This window comes from Cyprinus carpio, chromosome A7 (genome assembly GCF_018340385.1).
Source record: "Cyprinus carpio isolate SPL01 chromosome A7, ASM1834038v1, whole genome shotgun sequence".
NCBI classification, from domain to species: domain Eukaryota; kingdom Metazoa; phylum Chordata; class Actinopteri; order Cypriniformes; family Cyprinidae; genus Cyprinus; species Cyprinus carpio.
Genome location: NC_056578.1, coordinates 14490587 through 14513980, shown reverse-complemented (window position 1 = coordinate 14513980; position 23394 = coordinate 14490587). Strand labels below are relative to the sequence as shown.

General features: G+C 36.8%; 1 protein-coding gene across 1 annotated transcript; it reads left to right on the top strand.

Moving 5' to 3' along the window:
- Positions 1-639: 639 nt before the first annotated feature.
- Positions 640-21970, top strand: LOC109079409 (phosphatidylinositol 3-kinase catalytic subunit type 3-like). The gene is given in 25 exon segments (XM_042759830.1): positions 640-1072; positions 5250-5438; positions 5693-5836; positions 11763-11892; positions 13169-13255; positions 13362-13457; positions 14896-14967; positions 15127-15231; positions 15328-15420; positions 15970-16155; positions 16374-16516; positions 16714-16792; positions 16883-16950; positions 17080-17185; positions 18043-18159; positions 18270-18401; positions 18484-18619; positions 18831-18893; positions 18996-19060; positions 19482-19566; positions 19672-19746; positions 19847-20015; positions 20805-20895; positions 20991-21116; positions 21712-21970. Coding segments are annotated over 25 exon segments (2637 nt in total). The 5' UTR covers positions 640-1007; the 3' UTR covers positions 21727-21970.
- Positions 21971-23394: the final 1424 nt, after the last annotated feature.

Here is a 23394-nt window from a genome sequence, read left to right as displayed (position 1 = left end):
GTGCCTATATACACAAACACACCAATAAAATGTTCATTGCATAGGGGAACATACTTAGAAAAAAATTATGTTAATGTACCCAAAACACAGATAGCAATTGCAAGTGATTTGTCCGCCTGCTGTGCAGAATGGCTGACAAAGGCCATAACCTGCTAGTTTCACAGCAGGTCCAAGCGTATGAAACAATCACAAAGTGAGTTGAGTGCAATATATAAAGAACTGTTATTCTTTTTCGTTGTTGTTTTGGCAAATTCTTAATAGATAGAGACCACAATGACTTGCAATTTAAAAAGATTCCAAACAGGTCCTACAAAATCATACGAAAGAATAAATGCATACTTTTTCATTTAATTAATTAAGTGCAGTAGGCTACACAATCAAATTAATTAAACATATTTAAATATTTGAAACGTATACAAAAGCGTTTTAACACAAAAAAAACTTGACAGTGACATGCCTTAATTCAGTTTAAACTCAAAGACTCAGAAATATCAATGCAAATAACTACTCAATGTACAACTAATATGCAATTCAAGAGGACTTTTAAACGCTTTAGGAAGTTTGTCCTGTTTTACTATCCGTTCGTAAACCAAACGAGATTCACCAGACCAAAGAAGTCATATCTGATCCGTTCAGTCCATACAAGTCGCTATGGCTATGGAACGATTTGACATCGATTATTTACGCCTGGTTATAATGTTTTTGTTTCGAAAAGCAGACGCGATGAAGCCCCGGCAAATGTTTATTACAACTTTATTATTGTCTTAAATTAAGACTGATAATATTTTAGACCGGCCATATTGGTGTTCAGTAATCAGGCAGAGTAATATCAAGAATATACATTATAAACTGCCTCTAAACGTAAACGCTGAAGCAGATCCAGTGCAGGGTTTTGCTCTAGGCCCGGCAGTTTATTTCCCATCGCCTGACAAACCTGCATTTTTTATTTTATATCAGTTTTGTTTTATTCACTACGGTTTTGCATAACACTTCGTCGATTACTGAAGATGGACACAGACAAGTTTAACTATGTGTATAGTTGCGATCTGGACATAAACGTCCAACTGAAAATGTGAGTATGTTTCTGCACCTTAGTCATTGTTTTGATTGCAGAACTGTCAAACCAGCAGAATGTCAACAGAGACCGAGTAAACACCACATGGCTCATCGCGCGTATTAATGGAAGATACCGTGTATCATATCCATCTGTATCGCTGTATGTAACTTAATATCATTTAAATAAATTGTCTACTGGCCATTTTGATCAGAGTATAAAATGTAGTGCACTTTTATTTTAAATGTAAAGATACCTTCCATGATATCAAATCGCTGCGATGGTGACCAAAGCGAGCATGTGAGTCAAAATAAAGATGATAAATGATTCTTCTGACCCTCGAGTGTCTGTCCGGCTGCACACACGCGCACGATGGAATCAGTTTAGTTTCACTGTGCGTGTTGCATTACGTTAGAAGAACAGAAGGAAGGAATCGCGGGGTGCAAGCAAGCAAACTTGCTCGAGTCCTCATCATAGGACAGCGACTGTAAAAGCCAAACTGCACGATGAAGAGCTGTCACCTTGTGAAGCACCTGGAATGACGGGATGATTAGGCGGTTCTGACCTTCTCTAGGGGCGGTCGTGGCCTATGATTAGACCTCCCTTACGAAAAAGAAGTTTATTCAAGTGTGCTATTAGTATACTTCTTTTAAACTAAAAATAGGAAAGTATGCTTTTAGTTTACTTTTTATGTACTTCTCAGAAATGGGCTTTATGTACTTTTGACATTTAAGTATACTTGACTTATACTTACAAAAAGTCTAAATATATTTGAGCTATACTTGTGCTCCTAGAATCCGTGTTTTCATTGTTAGACGGTAGAGGGCGCTAGTACACATCTTCTATACAGAATTTCCATAAACACAAGCGAAGAAGAAAAAGAACCAACAGATACTAACACATGTAATCTAACACAATCATCTCACATGAAACAGCATTAAAACTGTAACGTTATGGAATAAAATGTCGACTGATGAAGAAGTAATAATTACAGTCAAGCTTTGAGGTGTTGATTGACTCCCTCTACGATTTGATTATCATTCTGAATCCAATTCATAGTCTTTTTTCAGCTTTTTGTTCAAAACGTTATTTATTTATTTTTTTTTTTTATAAAACTTACCCACATTAAAGTGTTTAAAAAAAAAGAATGCATGAAGCTAGTTTCAAATGTTTTTGTTTACAAGCAGATACCCTGTTCTTTCTTTGGATGTTTTGTATGTTCAGATATTCATAACAAAATATATACAAATTCAAACCTAAATACGGACATACTGTAGTAGTATACTTAAAGTATAATGTAAAGTTCACTTAAAGAAAACTTATGAGTATACTTGCAGTATAAAACTACTAAAGTAGTAGTTTACTGAGCCTATACTTCAAAGTGTACAAAGTATTTAATTAGTAAACTCTCAGTATACCTATAAGTTCACTTTTAGTATAAATGCAGTACAAACTACGAACATAGAGGTAAACTAGTTGTGTACTCAAAGTTTGCTACTGTTATACTTAAAGTATACTTAAAAATATACTTTTATATACTAGAAAGTGGGCCAATTTAGTCCCAAGGAGTATTGAAACAGTACACTTACAAGTATACTACTAGAACACTGATATTTGTATACTTGCTACATAATACTTGAACTTTACTTAAGTATACTCAATAAAATAAACTTGAAGTATACTACTTTTTGATTAGAGTTGTAACCTAGAGGTCGTGGGTTCGAGTCTGGGTACCGACAGGGATTGTAGGTGGGGGGAGTGAATGTACTGCGCTCTCTTCCACCATCAATACCTTGACTGAGGTGAGACCCTTGAGCAAAGCACTGAACCCTCAACTGCTCCCCAAGCACCGCAGCAAAAAGTGGCCGCCCACTGCTCCGGGTGTGTGTTCACTACTGTGTGTGTGCACTTGGATGGGTTAAATGCAGAGCACAAATTCAGAGTTTGGGTCACCATACTTGGCCACACGTCACGTCCTTTCCTTTCCTTCGTTTCCTTAAAAAGGTCATGTACTAAAAAAATTGATGCACTGCATAAGAAAAGTTTTAAACAACTTTTAAGTAACCACAAAATTTTGAAAAAAGTGCATATTTTACCTGCGCCAAATAGATGTGCGCGAACACTAGCTGTGAAGTTCAGTATTGGACACATCAGCAAACCATCTAATGTAATGTAATGACGTCATTCACAATGATGTAATGATGTCAAGTCTATGGTCGTGGGCCGGGATGAAAATACACCCAAAACATTCAAATATATAAAGTCAGTAGACTAGACACATGCAGTAGTGAGCAAAGCATAGTGGCCTGCTCACCCCTCCTCCCTTAGTTGGGGTACTGGGTCTAGTTGAAACACCTACATGCATGCTTGGCAGAGAGCCCCAGCAGCGCCGGTGCTGCCAGTGCCTCCCTGTACACAGTCATGCAGCACTGGACTAGCGTGATATAGGGAGCGAAAACAAAGGCAACAAACATGTCGGTGCTCACATATACTGCTGGTCTGTATGAGCAGGCATACATAAACAGAAACAGTACTTAGGATTGCATTTTCTTCTTCACTTTTAGTAGTTAGAAGCACCGTCTCATGCCAACAAAACGACCTAGTTGAGATGCGTGCCAGAGAGGGGCGTGGCTTCAAGCAACTTAATCGTCCAATGGCTGCTCAGCCTTCTCCTCATGCACAGATAGAACGTGCAGTGCAAAAAAGGGAATACCCAGGTTGTAATACCTCGCGAAAGTGTTCTGAGACGATCAGCTCGTTGCAAGAAAGATGTCATGAATAGACTTGCCTTAACCCAGGCCCATGAAGAAACCAGATTCGGGTAGATTGGGCATGCATTCCCATCCTCGGGATGGATGAGCTAGGCGAACAGGTTCTCCAATTCAGTGTGACAGCCTCTGCTTCGACAGCAGGTCACCTTTCTTAGCACCCACAAAGCAGAGGAATATCTGCTGAGAAGTTTGAATCTGACTAGCTCTGTACATAAGCATGCAGCGCACGCATGGGGCACAGGGCACGCCTCTGTGACACTAAATGAGAGGCTGGTTCAGAACACCTGGGCTCTGAATGGCATTGAGAGCACTTCAGATGCATAGCCAAGTCGATTGATGTATGATACCACTGCTGTATTGTCCATTTGGATCAGAATGTAACGACATAAGCGCATTATGACAAGGCATGCTGTCCCTGCTCTCCACGCTTGATGTGGGACACAACTCTTACTCATACACAACTCATACACAGCAAGCCCTGGCGTCAAGGCACCAAGGCATCAAGGCATGTTCGAATCCAAATTCTGCTTTACATCCTGTCTCCGGAGGTACCTTCTTCTTATCGAATTTTGAAGGCAGCATTGATGTATCCTTCACTACCTTTGATATCCCACAGACCTGTGCGTTCCATTCTGTGACTGTTGAGCTAAAAAAACAAAAAACAAAAGATGGAGGTTGCCTTTGGTGATCAGTTAGTGTGTAAATGCATATTTCTACTTACCTTTTTGCACTTTTGATGTTAGTTCTAGTGAGAAATCAGTATTATAGTAATTCAATATTCGTTTAGTTGTCACAAAAACTCATTCTATTTTGTTGTAGATCATTAAACCGTTACGCTGCCTCAGAAGTCTGTCAGAAATCAGTTTCATGAAGTGCCTTCGTGCAAAAACGCTGCCTGCAAAGTCATTGCCTCATACGGCAGCGAGGCAGCAAGTCAGCTGCCTAAGTTTTCGGATGCAGCTCAGAATGATTTTATTAAAAGAAAATAATACTTTTATTCAGCAATAATGACTTAAATTGATAACTGGTCAAAAAACATTAGATTTTAAATAAACAGTTCTTTTGAACACTGTATTCATCAAAGATCATGAAAAATCACAGTTTCTACAAAAATATATAGCAGCACAACTTTTTTATCTGTGTTGATTTGATTACTGAAGGATCAAAGATCCCGTTTTGGCATCAAATAAATAAATTACGTTTTGAAATATATTAAAATAGGAAAAAATATTGTTATATTTTCCATATTACTGTTTAATATATGTTTAATATTACATGAAAACAGGGAAGGAAATCATTGATCAAATACTTCTGCTTACATTTAGTACAATTGCTCACAATTAAAGAAGTGTGGATATTACTTCTGATTTGTGCTGTGTTCTGACTGAGCAGAAATAGTATCTCCTTTCTGTTTGTTTTTGCAGAGGCAGTCTGGAGGGCAAGAGAGAGCAGAAGAGCTATAAAGCTCTGCTTGAGGACCCCATGCTGCGATTCTCAGGACTCTATCAGGAGAGCTGCTCTGACCTGTACGTCACCTGTCAGGTGTTTGCTGAGGGCAAGCCACTCGCTCTGCCAGTACGAACGTCTTACAAAGCCTTCAGTACCCGCTGGAAGTACGTACATTTATTAACTGTTAATTTCTGTGTCACACTGTGGCTCCATTTATGCATGTGTGATCCAATAATGAGTCAGAGAAGGAAACCAAACAAAATGTGCCAGAAATGCTTTGATGAGATATTTGCACAATAAATGACAAATGTGAAAAAAAATTTCATTGAAAAAAAAAAAAAAAAAAAAAAAAAAAACCTTCAGATTTCATTATGTACTGTATTAAGTCATATGTGTTTTGTCACATTATTATTATTAGCTGGAATGAGTGGCTTAGGCTGCCAGTGAAGTACCCTGACCTGCCTCAGAGTGCCCAGGTAACTCTAACTGTTTGGGATGTGTATGGACCCGGCCGAGCCACACCTGTTGGAGGCACTACAGTCACCCTGTTTGGGAAATATGGGTAACAGTCTGTTTACAATGTTTGTTCATCAGCTGTGTGTTTTGTTCCTCGGTATTCTTCATGTAAACAAACTAACTGGAAAATGTCATGTAATTTAATGTTTTATTGCCCAGCCGTTTTTTATTTTTATTTAATATTTTAGCCGTGCTGGATCCATAAGTAATTTTCCCATCGGGATTTGGGATTTTTAAAAAGTCCTCATTAAAGTGATAATGTTGCACTGAAGACTGGAGTAAGGGCTGCTGAAAAATGTGATTTGCCACGACAGGAATAAATAACGCTAATATATATGTGATATATATACATATATATATATGTTTAAAAAATCATGTTGTTTTAGTAATATTTCACAGTATTACTTTTTCTGTATTTTAAATCAAATGAATGCAGCCTTTTGAAGCATAAGAGAATTCTTTAAAAACATTTTTTTTAAAACGTACAAACCCTAAACCTTTGCTATATCAGAACCCATAAAAAAACAAGTGAAAAGTGCAAAACATTTTTGAGACAAAAGCTGTTCCTCAGTGCCACATTGATTAGTGCACTCCTGTACCCATTAAAACATCAATATTCACCATGGACATCATAATATGCACGCTTGCACAAAAAAGCACCATACAATATATCAAATATACCGTAAGACATTCCCATACACATATTAATGGTAAAAAGTCCTTAATGCAAAAATCTTTAATACAACATCATTAATGCAAAATGCAAAAAATGTTTCATTCATAATTTGACCCATAGATCTTATAAATGTTTCTTATATACATACATTACAAAAAACTATTCAAAACCAATTCCTAATTCATACAAAGATCTCAAAATAAAGATCTCAAATCAAAAATCCATTTGCATTCTCTCGGTGTTCCATTTTTACCACCCCTTCGAAGCTGAGGTATATGTTCTATTACCATAAAATTCTAGTCTGATATGGAATGTGATGCTTCATTGAAATGACGAGCTACCAGAGATTTTAAGTCCTTTCTCCTGATGGAGCTCATATGTTCGATAATACGTGTTCAGATCGATCTATTAGTAGTTTCCCACATACTGTTTATTACACACACAAGTCAACAGATAAATGACATTACTGGATGCACAAGTGGTAAACTGTCTAATATGATACACTCGATCTGTAACGCAACTCTTGAAAGACACCTGTTTTCTCCATAAATATTTACAAGTGACACATTTATGACACATTTACTTCATTTCCAATACAATCTCTTTTCTTATTACCCACAAAAGTGTCTGATCTTTCAAGATAATCTCTTATGTTATTCACTCTGTAATGCGATAATAAAGGGGAGGTCAGAGAAAAGGCATGCACATACAGGATCGCTGGTTAGAATGTGTCAATGTTTTTTAATCACATCCTTAATCTCACGACTATGTTTCGAATATGTTGTAGTACAAATAACCAAGAATGCATTAGATTTTACTTTATTTCCAATCCGTGCATCAGTTAAATTTTCATGTTGCACATTTACTTCCACTGAAGACCTTCAAATCCTTTCCAGTGCATCATCCATCCACTTATTAGGATAACCCCTAAGGCTAAACTGTTTATAGATTCCCACAATCTGTTTCTCAAACTCAGAATTCTCGGTGCAAATTCGTTTTAAATGGAGAAATTGTGTATAAGGCAATGCCTTCTTCAAATAGGTTGGATGAGCACTAGTAGCGTGCAAAATGCTGTTTTTATCAGTAGGCTTGGTATATAGTGTGGTGATCAAGGACCCTGATTTCAAAGAAACTCTAGTATCAAGAAAAGATACTGAAACGGTATCTACCTCTACATTAAATTTGATTGAATCCACCACATTCCTAAGATGCAAGATAAAATCATCTAGCTTGTTCCTGGAACCCTTAAAAATACAGAATACGCCATCAACATATCTTTTCCACAACACGATGTTACTTAGAAAGTGTATCTCTCTTCCAAATAGCTCATAAATAGGCATGCATAATCAGGAGAAGATTTAGAGCCCATAGCAGCACCCTGTTTCTGTAAGAAATATTCATCCTGAAAAATGAAATGTTTTTTTTCTAAAAGCAATTAAATCATATCCAAAACAAACTCCGAAGGAGGAGATTACTCACTCCTTTGCGCCAAGAAAAACTTTATAGCCTTCAAACCTTTCTTATGTGGAATATTCATATATAGCGAGACGACATTCATTGCTGAAAGACAGAGTTTGGACACATCCTGCTCGAAATGTATGTTATTCAACTGCTTTAGAAAGTCACCCTTTTCCCTTAAATACGACAGAAGATTCTCAACTAAAGTTCTCAAAATCCGATCTACATATTGAGACAGGATAATCTTTCATCAAAAATTTTAAATCCAACTGATTTATATATCCCTTTTGATATGATTCCTCAAGGAACTTATCCACCTCCACCTATTTTTCTGCGGTTGACATAATGTCATTTTTTGCTAAAATCAGAGGCCTTACGGATATCCAGGCACAGACCCATTCGTATACTGTGGAGGATATTAATCAGATTTTGTTTCCAGACACAGGTCTCGTTGAATTACCAGATTTAACTGATGTGGATTATAAAAAAAAAAAAAAAAGTATTTGTGCACAGAAAAAATTGTCTGTGTGCAAATGGCATAACTCTCAGTATGTGAGATCGAGAAGGATTCCTCTGGGATTATGTTTTCAGAAGATTCCTACTTTGGGCTGGAATGATGGAGATTTCTGCACCAAATAGTGTGTGATTCTTAATAAAACGTCTTTGGATTTTATGGTAGCCTACTGATCTAGTATATGCAACAACAGCTATCTGTGGTGCAGAAGGACATCACGTACCTTAAAGTAAGAATGCATTTGTCTTAGGACTCTTCTCTTGTAACGATGATTGAACAAACTTTGAAGGAATCTACTATTAAGTTCCAGGAGTCAGTTCAAAAGAAGAAATTGAGCAAGTTGCGTCGAGTTACCCTGGATTTCTGTGATGATAAGGTGTATTTTTGGAGATGGCAACCTTCGTAACCGCATAGGAACAAGAAGCAGGTGCGCTTCAGAGATCATTCCTTCTACACCTCTGGATCCAGTTCGTATTTTTAAATGGATTCGGAATCTGATTTTTTTTAGGAGAGGACAATTATCAGTTGGGTGTTCACCCTCCACGATGACGATCATACAACACCCGGGGAAGAAAACACGCTGAGGTAAACGAGGAGGAAAGGAGGAATTCTGCGCTCAAGAAAAAGAGAATGGGACGTAGGAACAAAACCTAGTCTTCAATCTATCATCATTGGCCCTATCAGCCACTGAGGAACAATTGCTCAATAAAAGTCTATCATATGTTCCCCCTGCTCCTACCGATCTATTTCAATTAAAAATGGAGATGTTTAAATTCTTTAGATCTATTAAGTTGAAATATCTGTATCAAAGGGATGTTGTTCAAAGAAGAGTATGATTCTGTTAATCATTCTGATCTCATGAAAGTGCGTATAAATAGTACGCCAAATAAAAACGAAAACTCGTGGTATTGATAAGCAAAAATTGACTTTGCCGTGCATATGCTACACGATGGGTAGATTTAGGGTTGTGGGGTAGATGCGTATCATATGTATGATACCGAAAAAAGACCATTATGATTGAAAAGAACGACAGACTCTTGAACATTTGTCAAAGAAAACTGATGTGATCTGGAAACCGGCTGATAAGGGTGGAGGTTTGGTATTGTTGAATAAGGAAGATTATATAGCAGAAGTTAAATCACAATTGTCCAGTGGGTCCTGTTACATGAAGTTAGATCGTGACCCCACTATTCATTTTATGGTGGAGGTGGATAAGTTCCTTGAGGAATCATATCAAAAGGGATATATAAATCAGTTGGATTTGAAATTTTTTGACGAAAGATTATCCTGTTACTTCCATAATATATACATTACCTAAGGTGTATAAATCTTTAAATAAGCCCTCTGGTCGCCCTATTGTGGCATAGATTGATTGCCTGTTAGAACCTATGTCTCAATATGTAGATCGGATTTTGAGACCTTTAGTTGAGAATCTTCTGTCGTATTTAAGGGACAAGGGTGACTTTCTAAAGCAGTTGAATAACATACATTTTGAGCAGGATGTGTCCGAACTCTATCTTACAACAATCTATGTTGTTTTGCTATATACAAATATTCCACATAAGGAAGGTTTGAAGGCTATAAAGTTTTTCTTGGAGCAAAGGAGTGAGTAATCTCCTCCTTCTGAGTTTGTTTTGGATATGATTTCATTGCTTTTAGAAAAAAAACATTTCATTTTTGAGGATGAGTATTTCTTACAGAAACAGGGTGCTGCTATGGGCTCTAAATCTTCTCCTGATTATGCATGCCTATTTATGAGCTATTTGGAAGAGAGATTCACTTGGGATAATTATCCGTTTCTAAGTAACATCGTGTTGTTGATGACGTATTCTGTATTTTTAAGGGTTCCAGGAACAAGCTAGATGATTTTAACTGCATCTCAACAATTTGGTGGATTCGATCAAATTTAATGTAGAAGTGGATACTGTTTCAGTATCTTTTCTTGATACTAGAGTTTCTTTGAAATCAGGGTCCTTGATCACCACACTATATACCAAGCCTACTGATAAAAACAGCATTTTGCACGCTACTACTGCTCATCCAACCTATTTGAAGAAGGCATTGTCTTATACACAATTTCTCCATTTAAAACGAATTTGCTCTGAGAATTCTGAGTTTGAGAAACAGATTGTGGGAATCTATAAACAGTTTAGCCTTAGGGGTTATCCTAATAAGTGGTTGGATGATGGGGAAGTAAATGTGCAACATGAAGATTTAACTGATGCACGGATTGGAAATAAAGTAAAATCTAATGCATTCTCGGTTATTTGTACTACAACATATTCGAAACATAGTCGTGAGATTAAGGATGTGATTAAAAAACATTGACACATTCTAACCAGCGATCCTGTATGTGGATGCCTTTTCTCTGACCCCCCCCCCCCTTATTCTCGCATTATAGAGCGAATAACATAAGAGATTATCTTGAAAGATCAGACACTTTTGCGGGTAATAAGAAAAGAGATTGTATTGGAAATGAAGTATGCTTTTTTCCAGTCATAAATGTGTCACTTGTAAATATTTACGGAGAAAACAGGTGTCTTTCAAGAGTTGCGTGACAGATCGAGTGTATCATATTAGACAGTTTACCACTTGTGCATCCACTAATGTCATTTATCTGTTGACTTGTGTGTGTAATAAACAGTATGTGTGGAAAAACTAGTAGATCGATCAGAACGCGTTATCGAACATGTGAGCTCCATCAGCAGAAAGGGCATAAAATCTCCGGTAGCTCGTCATTTCATTGAAGTGTCACATACCATATCGGACTTGAATTTAACGGTAATAGAACATATACCTCAGCTTCAAAGGGGTGGTGACATGAACGCCAACATTTACAAAGAGAATGCAAATGGATTTTTGATTTGAGATCTTTATTTTGAGATCTTTGTATGAATTAGGAATTGTTTTTGAATTGTTTTTTGTAATGTATGTTTATAAGAAACATTAATTAGATCTATGGGTAAAATGATGAATTTTATGAACATTTTATTAATTAATGATGTTGTATTAAAGTTTTTTTTTATTATTTATTTTTTTACGGCCTCTGATATAGCATTAAATAATACATTTTTAAGGAGGTGTAAGCCCTGCATATAACTGTGTGCAGATTGTTATTTCTGCTTATGATTAAAATCTGTGCATATTAAATAGAAGATGAGGTGTTATTAATATTTAAGGAAGATATTATTATTATTACATGACTAGAGAGACAAACTTGTCATGTTTTGACATTTTAACACAAAAGTTTGCGTACCACTACTTTTATCTGTTACTTCCTTTTATGCATCTCTATGTCTCTCACTGTCTCTCTCCTTCTACTAGAATGTTCCGACAGGGCATGCATGATCTGAAGGTGTGGCCCGGTGTGGAGGGTGATGGCAGTGAGCCCACTAGTACACCAGGAAGGACCAGCAGCACTCTGGCAGAGGACCAGATGGGCCGCCTGGCCAAGGTCAGTTTAGAAGCCCAGCTGAGACAGAAATTGGAGAAATATGCCTTTGGACAGTTACTGCACATTAGAAATACGTTAAATGAAAAGTGGGTGGTGGCAGGGAGAGATAGATGGATATGCTGATTGTGTTTATAGATTACCCATTTTGTGGAAAGAATGAGAATTGAGAATGTTTGTTGTTGTGAGGGAGTGTGCTTGTGTGTGTGTGTTCTGTCAAAGGACATGTTTTAACTGCCCTCTGTTCCAGGGCCCAGATCTGGAGATACTTAGTGACGTGAGTATGAGAGAAAACAGAACAGGAATGCTGAATGTACTGTATGTGTTTGGATGTGTGTGTGTGTATGAATGTTTGCTTGTCTCATATATACTTGCGGCCAAGATATAGGATGGGGTATATATTTACAGTAGCTTGTATAATTTGACCCACATTTTCACAAATAGGATGAGTATGTTATTTTCTGTGTTTTGGACTTCAGGCATTGACATTTTTGTTGTTTGCCCTCACCAATTGGTTTTTTTTTTTGGAGAATTTATTTTCAACAGTGTAGATTTTTACAAAGCACACCAAGTGTTCAAGGGAATCGAGACAACAATTTTTATGACACTATAAACAAATGTAAAAAATATGGCAGGTCAAACATAGCATGTTTTTTACATTTATTTATTTTAAATTTACATTTTTTCAACTCATATTACAACCATGTAAAAGTTGGTAAGTTTGCTAGATTGGTCATGTCTTTAATGAATAACCAGACTTTTATCCCATTTAAAAAAAAAAAAAAACAGTCCTACATCAAAAGGAGGATTTAGAAAAATGTACAGACTAAAAAAAAGATTTTTGTGCTGGATAATTGAAGTCAGAATGATTTGTTGTGGATGCCATAGATAAAGCGTAACTTTACGTTTTGAAAAGGGAACATCCCTTGAAATAATCATTAATGTCATGTGCATGATTTTTAGCCACTAAAATGTGTATGGCTGATTAATTAAAGTCCTCTCAGACTTTTGGTGGCCTTTAGATGAGATGTGTTATTGTACTAACTATTACTAACTGTTTGTTTAGAAAGGACTGAGTGCTACTTACTCCGGACTGGCACCCCCTGAATGTCCTTTGGCTAAGGAGCATTTTAGTGTGCTTAAGCTGGCTGACACGCCACAGTCATATGATAAGGATTGTGCACACAACATCTTAGTTGTGTCTTGGAGTTACTGATCTTGCAGACATGTCTTTTTCTTTAAGTTTTCCTCTCTCTTTCTTTGCCTCTGTGTCTCTCAGCTAACAAAAGCTCATCGTCAGGGTCACATGGTTAAAGTAGACTGGCTGGATCGCTTGACCTTCAGAGAGATTGAAATGATCAATGAGGTGAGTGGTTTTGGGGAAAAAGTGTCACGATATGAAGCCACTGTAATTTTTGCTACCTCTGTGTAAAGTCCAAATTATTTGTAAAGCTTGTGTTTTTTATCTACAGAGTGAGAAACGTAGCTCTAATTTCATGTACCTCATGGTGGAGTTCCCCCGCGTCAAAAGTGGTGAACGAGAATACAGCATTGTTTATTACGAGAAGGTATATCAGTTTTCTCTACATTTTTTCACTAATGAATCAGAATAACTCTTGTTTACTTTCACTGATAATGCATGATTCGTCAAAATTTGTTAGCCTCGCTTTGCTTCTGAATAATTACTTTTTAGTTGACTAAGCTGTGGTGTTAATATTAACTGGCTAAATAACTATTAAGGTAATGTATTATGATACTGTTGTAGAGAAAGCAGCTTTTCAGAAATCTTCAGAAACATTTTTAACAGAGCAATGTAATGCTGGTTAATGAAATATTTAATAACATTTGGCAAAAAAAAAAGTAGTCCCCCACAATTAACTGAAAATGAGCAGTCGGGAATGCCTACTTTCACAATCTAATCCTTTTCAGATGGGTAAAAACAAGCCCCAACGTAACCATTTATTTTTTTTCTTCTTGAATATCTTGTTTTGTTACAGAAGTAAAATAGGTTGTAGATGCCATTTGTTGACTTTAAATTAGTGATTAAACAATATTTTGCAAAGCAGTGTAGTGCACTAGTTAAAATGTTTCATGTAATAGTTCACCTACTTTATCTAGTACTTAAAGGGATACTCTACCCCAAAATAACATTTTTGTCATTAATCACTTACCCCCATGTCGTTCCAAACCCGTAAAAGCTCCGTTCGTCTTCGGAACATAATTTAAGATATTTTGGATGAAAACCGGGAGGCCTGTGACTGTCCCATAGACTTCCAAGTAAATAACAGTGTCAAGGTTCATAAAAGGTATGAAAGTCGTCGTCAGAATACTCCATCTGCCATCAGACGTGCAATCTGGGTTATATGAAGTGACGGGAACACTTTTTGTAAGAAAACAAAAATAACAACGTTATTCAATAATTTTGTTTGTCAACAGTCTCCTCTGTGTCTCTCCATATCACTGTATGCTGCGTATGCTCTTCTGTGTCATCCGCACCACAAGCATGTGCTGTTTCTATGTGTATTTAGCTTTGATTTGAAAGAAAACAGTGCATCCTTTGTGGCGCGGATGACACAGAAGAGCATACGCAGCATACAGTGATATGGAGAGACACAGAGGAGACTAAATAAAAATAAAATTAAGTTGAATAAATAAAGTTGATGAAGTTGAATAAAGTTGTTAATTTTGTTTTCTCAAAAAGTGTTCCTGTCGCTTCATATAACCCAGATTGCACATGTTATGGCAGATGGAGTATTCTGACGACGACTTTCATACCTTTTATGGACCTTGACACTGTTATTTATTTGGCAGTCTATGTAACAGTTCAAGCCTCCAGGTTTTCATCCAAAATATCTTAAATTGTGTTCCGAAGACGAACAGAGCTTTTACAGTTTTGGAACGACATGGGGTAAGTGATTAATGACAAAATTTTCATTTTGGGGTGGAGTATCCCTTCAAATGGTTTGTCACATTTCAGTGGTTTTATGCCTCTCTCTCTCTTTACAGGATGCAGATGAATCCTCCCCCTTGCCAACCAGTTCAGATATTGTGAAAGTCCCTGACCCTCAGATGTGCATGGTGAGTGGAAAACAAAGCTAAAAAGTTAGTTATCTTGGGTTTATGGGCTTGAGAATCAGCTGTTTATGTCTGTCTTATGCTCAAATGGTGGAGGATATGTTGGCACTTGATAATGTAAAGAATAATTTCATGTAAAATGGTGTTGCTATTCTGTTGCAGGAGAACCTTGTGGAGAGTAAACATCATAAACTGGCTCGTAGTTTGCGCAGTGGACCATCCGACCATGATCTCAAACCTAATGCAGCCACGCGTGATCAACTCAATGTTAGTGATAAAGAGAAAAAGATGTACACAAGAAATCTCCTCTGATGTCTTAATAATACATACATATTTATATATATATATATTTATCTGTTATAGATCATAGTGAGCTACCCACCCACTAAACAGCTGAGCTCTGAGGAACAGGACCTTGTGTGGAAGTTTAGATACTACCTCACCACACAGGAAAAGGTGAATGAGCACACTGAAAACCATTCAGAAGTTTGAGGTCCATAATACTTTTATTCAGCAAGGGCACATAAAATTGAACAGAAGTGACAGTAAAAACATTTTGAATGATAGAAAAGATTTCTGTTTTATGGTTTCATGTCAAAATCACATTATGATTTCCACTTTCAACTTTGATAATAATAAGAAATGATTTTGAGCACCAAATCACTACATTAGTATTATAGGAGGATCGTGTGACAAAGAAGACTGGAGCAATGGCTGCTGAAAATTCATCTTTGCTATCACAAGAATAAATAACATTTTAAATTGTTAAAATAGAGAAATAATTTTTTTTTATAATATTTCACAATATTATTCTCTTTACTGTATTTTTGATTTTAAAATGTTGCCCTGGTGAGCAGACGAAGAAACAAAAAAAAAAGTCTTACCAACCCCATACTTTTGAAATATTCTCATTGCAGTAGTTACCAGTGTTACCATTGGTACCAGGATGGTATCTCAGTTGTAGTCTGTGTCCAAGACAAGATCTCATTGTGGGTGTTTTTTTAGGCTTTGACTAAGTTCCTGAAGTGTGTGAACTGGGATCTGCCCCAGGAGGCCAAACAGGCCCTGGAACTGCTAGGAAAGTGGCGGCCGATGGATGTGGAGGATTCCCTGGAGCTTCTGTCCTCTCAGTTCACCAACCCCACAGTCAGACGCTACGCCGTCGCGAGGCTACAGCAGGCTGATGATGAGGTAAAGTGTGTGTTAGTCAGATTGTCAGTGGTTTAGATGCATTACATTTGTAACAAATCTTTGTTTGTCAAATTATGTTATGCTTTCATAAGCAGTATTAACAATACTTAAGCACACATACCATTACCAATGGTAATCTTTCAGAACAACTTAAAGATTGATGCATTAGAGGAACCTGATGCCTGTTTAAATACATGTAATTCTGTTTATCCTTGTAGGATCTGCTAATGTACTTGCTCCAGCTGGTGCAGGCATTGAAATATGAGAACTTCAATGATATTCAGGGTGGTTTGGAGCCTGCCAGTAAGAGAGACAGTCAAGGGGTTCTGGCAGAGAGCTCATCAATAGGAGATCTGGACAGGTCAGCTTTAACCTCACAGAACATGCACTGTTTTTCCCCAAAGCATTTATACATGACTTTGCCCAGAATTCCAATAGCTTTCAAAATCTGAATGCACGATCCTCAAAGATAGTTGGATCATATGAACAGTTGTAATTCAAAAAAATAAAAAATGTAAAAATGAAAAATATTGAGGGTTAAAGTGATTTATTTTGCAGTTCCCAGATAGCATCGACCGTCACTGTGATTCCCTGCACGCAGAGAGGCAAAGAAGGAACAGACAGTGAGAATCTAGAGGTAAGTGTAAAAAAAAAAAAATAATAATAATTTTAGCTGGATAGTGGATGTGAAGATTATGTAACAGTGCATATAACCTGTGTTCCACAGCAAGATCTTTGCACCTTCCTTATATCACGTGCCTGCAAAAACTCTACACTGGCAAACTATTTATACTGGTGAGTAATGGATCGAGGTGTTTATAAGTTCTGTTCTTACGATGTCTACAACAATGTGCCAGTGCTGCCAACTCCATATTAAAGATTTGTAAGTGAAAGAAAATATTTGGATATTTTTTTCTACCGCAGGTATGTAATTGTGGAGTGTGAGGATCAGGACACACAGCAGAGAGACCCCAAAACCCATGACATGTACATCAATGTAATGCGGCGGTTCAGTCAGGCTCTGCTCAAGGTACATTCACATTCACAGCCCACGTGGATTATAACAAACTAATGTAAAATGATTCTTAAAATGGTAAGAAAAGTAAATTTTTCTTACCATTATTGCATTTATTTGATCAGAAATTCAGTAAAATTTTGAAATATTACTACAATATAATAAATGTTTTCGGTAACACTTTATTTTAAGGTGTCCGTGTTACACGTTACATTTACTTACTATTATAATAACAATTAATTATTCATAATTACATGCAAGTAACCCTAAGCCAAAACCAAATCTAACCTTAACTATATAATAGGTACATGTAGTTAATTAATATTACTCAGTACTTATATGTATAATTACACTGTAACAAGGACACCTTAAAATAAAGTGTAACCATGTTTTCTATTTTAAAATGTAATTTATTCCTTTGATTGCGAATCTTAATTTTCAGCAGCTTTTACTCCAGTTTTCACTGTCACATGATCCTTCAGAAATTATTCTAATATGCTGATCTGGTGCTCAAGAAACATTTTTATCATTAATATCAATGGTGAAAATAGCTGCATAGAATGATTTCTGAAGGATCATGTGACAAACTGAAGATTGGAGTAATGTTATCTTTTCTTTGATTCTTTGATGAACAAAAAGTAAAAAAAAAAAAAAAAAAAAAACATGTTAAGATGGTACAACGCCCCTTAGCTGTTATAAATGCACAGTAAACCACGGCTTCTGGGGCTTATTGCTTTATTTTTTTCTATTTGATTGTAGAATTATTTAATGCCACTTATTATGCATATCGGTTGATAAATGTAAATACATTTTAAGTGTTTACATAAAAGATGTGGTAAATAATATGTGATGTTTATGATGTCTGTGTCCAGGGTGATAAGAGTGTGAGAGTGATGCGCTCCCTTCTGGCCGCCCAGCAGACGTTTGTAGACAGATTAGTGCAGCTCATGAAAGCCGTTCAGAGAGAGAGCGGAAACCGCAAGAAAAAGGTATGTAGCACTGGGTCAGTTTTAATAGCTGCAGTAGATGATGGAATCAGTTTATCAGTTACTTGTAAACTTATGAAGTTACTTGTATGATTTATTTCTGTCTCTGACAGACGGAGCGATTACAGAGCTTGTTGGCTGATAATGAGAAGGTGAATCTGTCAGAGATCGAGCCCATCCCTCTTCCTCTGGAACCGCAGATCCGCATCAAAGGCATCATACCTGAGACCGCAACACTCTTTAAGGTTTTTGTGCATCATTCATATCCATTGCATTGTGTCACACATGCATCCGTCCACCCCTGACCGCTGTTTTTGTCTCTCGCAGAGTGCCCTGATGCCAGCAAAGCTCATCTTTAAGACAGAGGATGGGGAGCAATATCCTGTCATTTTTAAACATGGAGATGACCTGAGACAGGACCAGCTCATCCTGCAGATTATTTCACTCATGGACAAGGTCTGAAGTCATTACATCTCATCACACAGTACCAAAAGGTCACAAAGTTTTAAATCAGTATTCATTAATGCCACACAGAAGTCCAAATTTCTTCATAGATGTGTGTTGGTTTTATATAAAGCTACCACGAAAATATAAAATAAAATAAGTATTTGTAGTGTTTAGATTTTTAGTCAGTTGTTATCAGTACTTTCTCACTGTCTTTAACAGTTGCTGAGGAAAGAGGAATTTGGACCTGAAGTTGACTCCATACAAAGTTCTGGCTACCAGCACCAAACATGGTCAGTACTGCTTCACCTCTTGTGTGCAGAACAAACCCATGAGCCAGTCAAGTCACATGGGGGAGTTTCATTTCACACTGGATGCGTATGATTTGTCTGCAGGTTTTATGCAGTTTGTGCAGTCAGTACCTGTGGCTGAGGTTCTGGCAACAGAAGGCAACATTCAGGTAATGCAATACATCAAGAGTTGTCCAATCCTGCTTCTGGAAAGCCACCATCCTGCAAAGTTTAGTTCCAACTTTAATTAGACACTGTTCAAGGTTTTCAGGATCACTAGAAACTTCTTAGCAGGTGTGTTAGCACAGATTGGAACTAAGCAGAATCGGACACCCTGTATTGCATGGTCATAATGACTGCCCAATAAGCCTTATTTATTTAAATAAATAAATATAAAGTGTGCATGTGCTGCATATGTTATTCTATAATAAATTAATTTCATATAATTAAATTCTAATTAATGGCACAGTTAGGTATGGCACATACCAAATTGTTTTGGATCTGTTAAACACATTTTTCTATGTTTGTTTGTAATATAAGAAAAAAGTCTCATGTCTTTGTAATTGTCTTGGTTAATCTGTCTCCATGTAGAGTTTCTTCCGAAAGCACGCTCCGAATGATAAGGGGCCATACGGCATCAGCTCTGAAGTCATGGACACATATGTTAAAAGCTGTGGTGAGCTTCAGTTTGTGAATCCATTAATACTTTATTTAGCTTATTATTTATTCAGTACTTTAAAAATCTTTGTTTACTTGTTCTAAATGAATGTATACTTTTCAGCGGGCTATTGTGTCATCACATACATCCTAGGGGTTGGAGACAGACATCTAGACAACTTGCTTCTCACAAAGACTGGTACACTCCATAAGCACACCACAATTTTGAATGACTTGTAAGCTCTGAAAAGGAAAAAAAAAACTGATTGGATATGCTGATCTGTCTCTCTGGCTTGCAGGGAAGCTGTTTCATATTGATTTTGGATATATTTTGGGTCGGGACCCTAAACCCCTGCCACCCCCCATGAAGCTGAGCAAGGAGATGGTGGAGGGGATGGGGGGCATGCAGAGTGAACAATACCAGGAGTTCAGGAAACAGTGCTACACTGCCTTCCTGCACCTGCGCAGGTGAGTTACAAATGGAAGACCTGCACTAACATTAAAAAAGATTAACTTTTTAAAAGAAATGAATACATTCAGCAGCGATGCATTCAACTGAACAAAGGGGTCAGTCAGTATTGATAATAATCAGAATGATACTTGAGCACTAAATCAGCATATTAGAAGAATTGAAATGAAGGTTTTGTCACAGAAAATACTGGAGCAATGGCTGCTGAAAATTCAGCTTTGCCATCATAGGAATAAGATACATTTTAAAATATATTAAAATAGAGAACAGTTATTTTGGGGAAGTCATGGCCTAATGGTTAGAGAGTTTAACTCCTAACCCTAAGGTTGTGGGTTTGAGTCTCGGGCCGGCAATACCACGACTGAGGGGCCCTTGAGCAAGGCACCGAACCCCTAACTGCTCCCCGGGCGGCAAGCATAAATGGCTGCCCACTGCTCCGGGTGTGTGTTCACGGTGTGTGTGTGTTCACTGCTGTGTGTGTGCACTTTGTATGGGTTAATTGCAGGGCATGAATTCTGAGTATGGGTCACCATACTTGGCTGTATGTCACATCACATTCACTTTTTTTTCTTTTCTTTTTTTTAAGTTGTAATAATATTTCACAATATTACTCTTTACTGTATTTTTATTCAAATAAATACAGCCTCAGTGAGCATAACAGACTTTTTTTCAAAAACAGTAAAATGTCCTACTGACCCCAAACTTTTGAAAGATAGTGTACTCCATGTAGTTTATCAGTAGACTAAATCATAGAAATTAAAAACAATGTTCTCTCCCCTCATATGCAGATACTCAAATCTCATTCTGAATCTGTTCTCTCTGATGGTGGATGCAAATATTCCAGACATTGCGCTGGAGCCTGACAAAACTGTGAAAAAAGTATGTGTGGTCCTCACATTTTGTCTCCAAAACTTCAGAGGTAAAATCATCTGGGCAGTAAAATAACCTGTTCATTCTTTGCCCGCCCACTGCAGGTCCAGGACAAGTTTCGATTGGACCTCTCAGATGAAGAGGCGGTGCATTATATGCAGAGTCTGATTGATGAGAGCGTAGGTGCTTTGTTTGCTGCAGTGGTTGAACAGATACACAAATTTGCACAGGTGTGTATTTTCTCATATTTTAACACAACGCTTTTTGCCCTTTTTGAAAAATCAGCATGGAAAATGGCAAAGCCTGTTGTCTTTAATGATAAATTTCAGGATGTTAATAAAAATAAGCTCTGTTGCTGTTTGCATTTTTATGGTTGGCAGCAGTGGAGGGCTTTTTGGCCAGAGCTGCTAAATTCTGGATTACACTACACAACTTTTGCACAGATTTTCCCCCAGTTTTTCAGTCTTGATGCTAGTTGCCGTAATTGAGAGTCAGTCTTCAGATTTTGGTCATTCAGAGTTCACACATAGAAAATTGCATTGTATGTGATGGACAGACTTTCAGATTTTTTTAAGCTTCATTCTGTGGTTCCATCGAGTCACAGGATATTTAAGACTGATTTAAGAATACATATTTAATTTGTCACATATCTTCTAGCAATGAGGCACACTTTTCTGCTCAGATTTTCAAAGTAGTGTAGTGTATTCCAGACTTAAAGTTCACACTTCTGTTTATTGGCTATTATTATTTACCAGTACAGAAAACCCAACATGGCAGAGCATTAATTGTCTTCTTTTATTAATGTTCCATGTTTGAAATCGACAGTATTGGCGCAGATGAGGTGATGTCATGGAGGCTGATTCTCACATTATCAGTGAGCAACAGATAGATGGGCTGCAGCAACAAATGAATGACACAGAAGAGAAATGGAGACGTGCCACACTAGCGACATCATGTTTTCACCATTAATGCACTAGGTCTTGACTCTGCTAAATATCTTTGTTTATATAAAATTGTAATAAAATTAACTGTACATGTAATAAAAAAAAAAAAAAAAAAGACAGCCAAATAAAGATTCCAACTTTAGCATTTGTGTTTACTGTTTAATATTCAATTTTTATCATATTCACTTTAAAGTTCAAACACTCATATAAAAAACATTTATTGTCTGTGTTGGTAGAATTCAGTTTGGTGTTTTACAATAATAGTTAAAGAAAATTAATAATCCGTTAAATACGTAAATGAAACCCTTGAGTAGGCTCAATTATTTGTTTTGGTTGTGTCCTATGACAATGAGTGATTCTGATACATATGGTAATTTTAAACGTTTCTCTGGGTGAGAATGCACGGTTCCTTTTGTTCAGTGTGAGTCAGTTATTGAGTCACAACATCCAGTGAGAAGTATTCTCTATTGCACAGCTTATGTATAGAAATCTACCAATGGTTTAGATTGAAACTATAGTTCTTTGAAGTTCAACATTTATTATACTTTTCTTGGACTCTTCAGGTTCTATGGATTAAATCTTGCACCCACCATCACTGTCTAAACATAAATCCACTGAGCAACTCTAATGCAAGTTTGTCTCTTTTTTTTTTTTTTAATTACAAGCCTGAACAGATATATTTACTATCAGTAAGTGTTTAAAAAACAAAAATCCAATTAATTAATTCAATTAATTAATACTAGTAGTTATGAAGAAAGATAACAAAAATATAGTGATGAAGAATATATATGATATTTGGTAAGACATTTCAGTAGAGGTTTAGCTTGCGTTTCCTTTTCTTTTTTTGGGCCTACGGTATATGTTTATGCATGTTGTTTTTCATGCTTGTGGGCTGTGGTTTATTAAAGCTGAACTTAACCCATGCAGACTTCTTTCCATTCTGCTACATTTGGTCAACAAGAAACTTGACATTTAAAACTTGAGTCATCTGTTAAGTGGAATTTCAGTGAATATCTGCATTTTAGAAATTAATTTGGAGGTGGCATATTTGCCGCACATGGTTATGGCTTCACAAAAAGTAAAAAAAAAAATCCCCCTTGTAACTTACTGTATTTATTATTCTATAACAAATTTCCCTTCACTGTTACCGTAGCAAAATTCAACAACCAATTAGACCTCACAGAATTTAAGCCGAGTCCACATACACTTTTTCACAAAGGAGGAAATAGGAAGAAAGTGTGCATAATTAAATACAAAGCAACTATACAAATGCTACAATACATTTTCCAGAACCTAGAGTCTCACTCGTTTCCTGGGAGCTTTTCCATAACTGTTCCCGAAATTGGGCACCTTAGTGTGGTTAACTGTCAGACACGGTCCAAAGAAAATGAGTCTCAAAATAGGGCAACTCTGAGTCAGAAGTAAAAAATATTGATCCAAAAAATAAAATTTTTAAAACAATGAATCAAGCCATACAGAAAGCATATCTTATACTCACAGTTACCCAAAAATAACACTGCTCCTCATTGGGACAGCAATAAGGATTTATAGTGCTCTGAGTCAT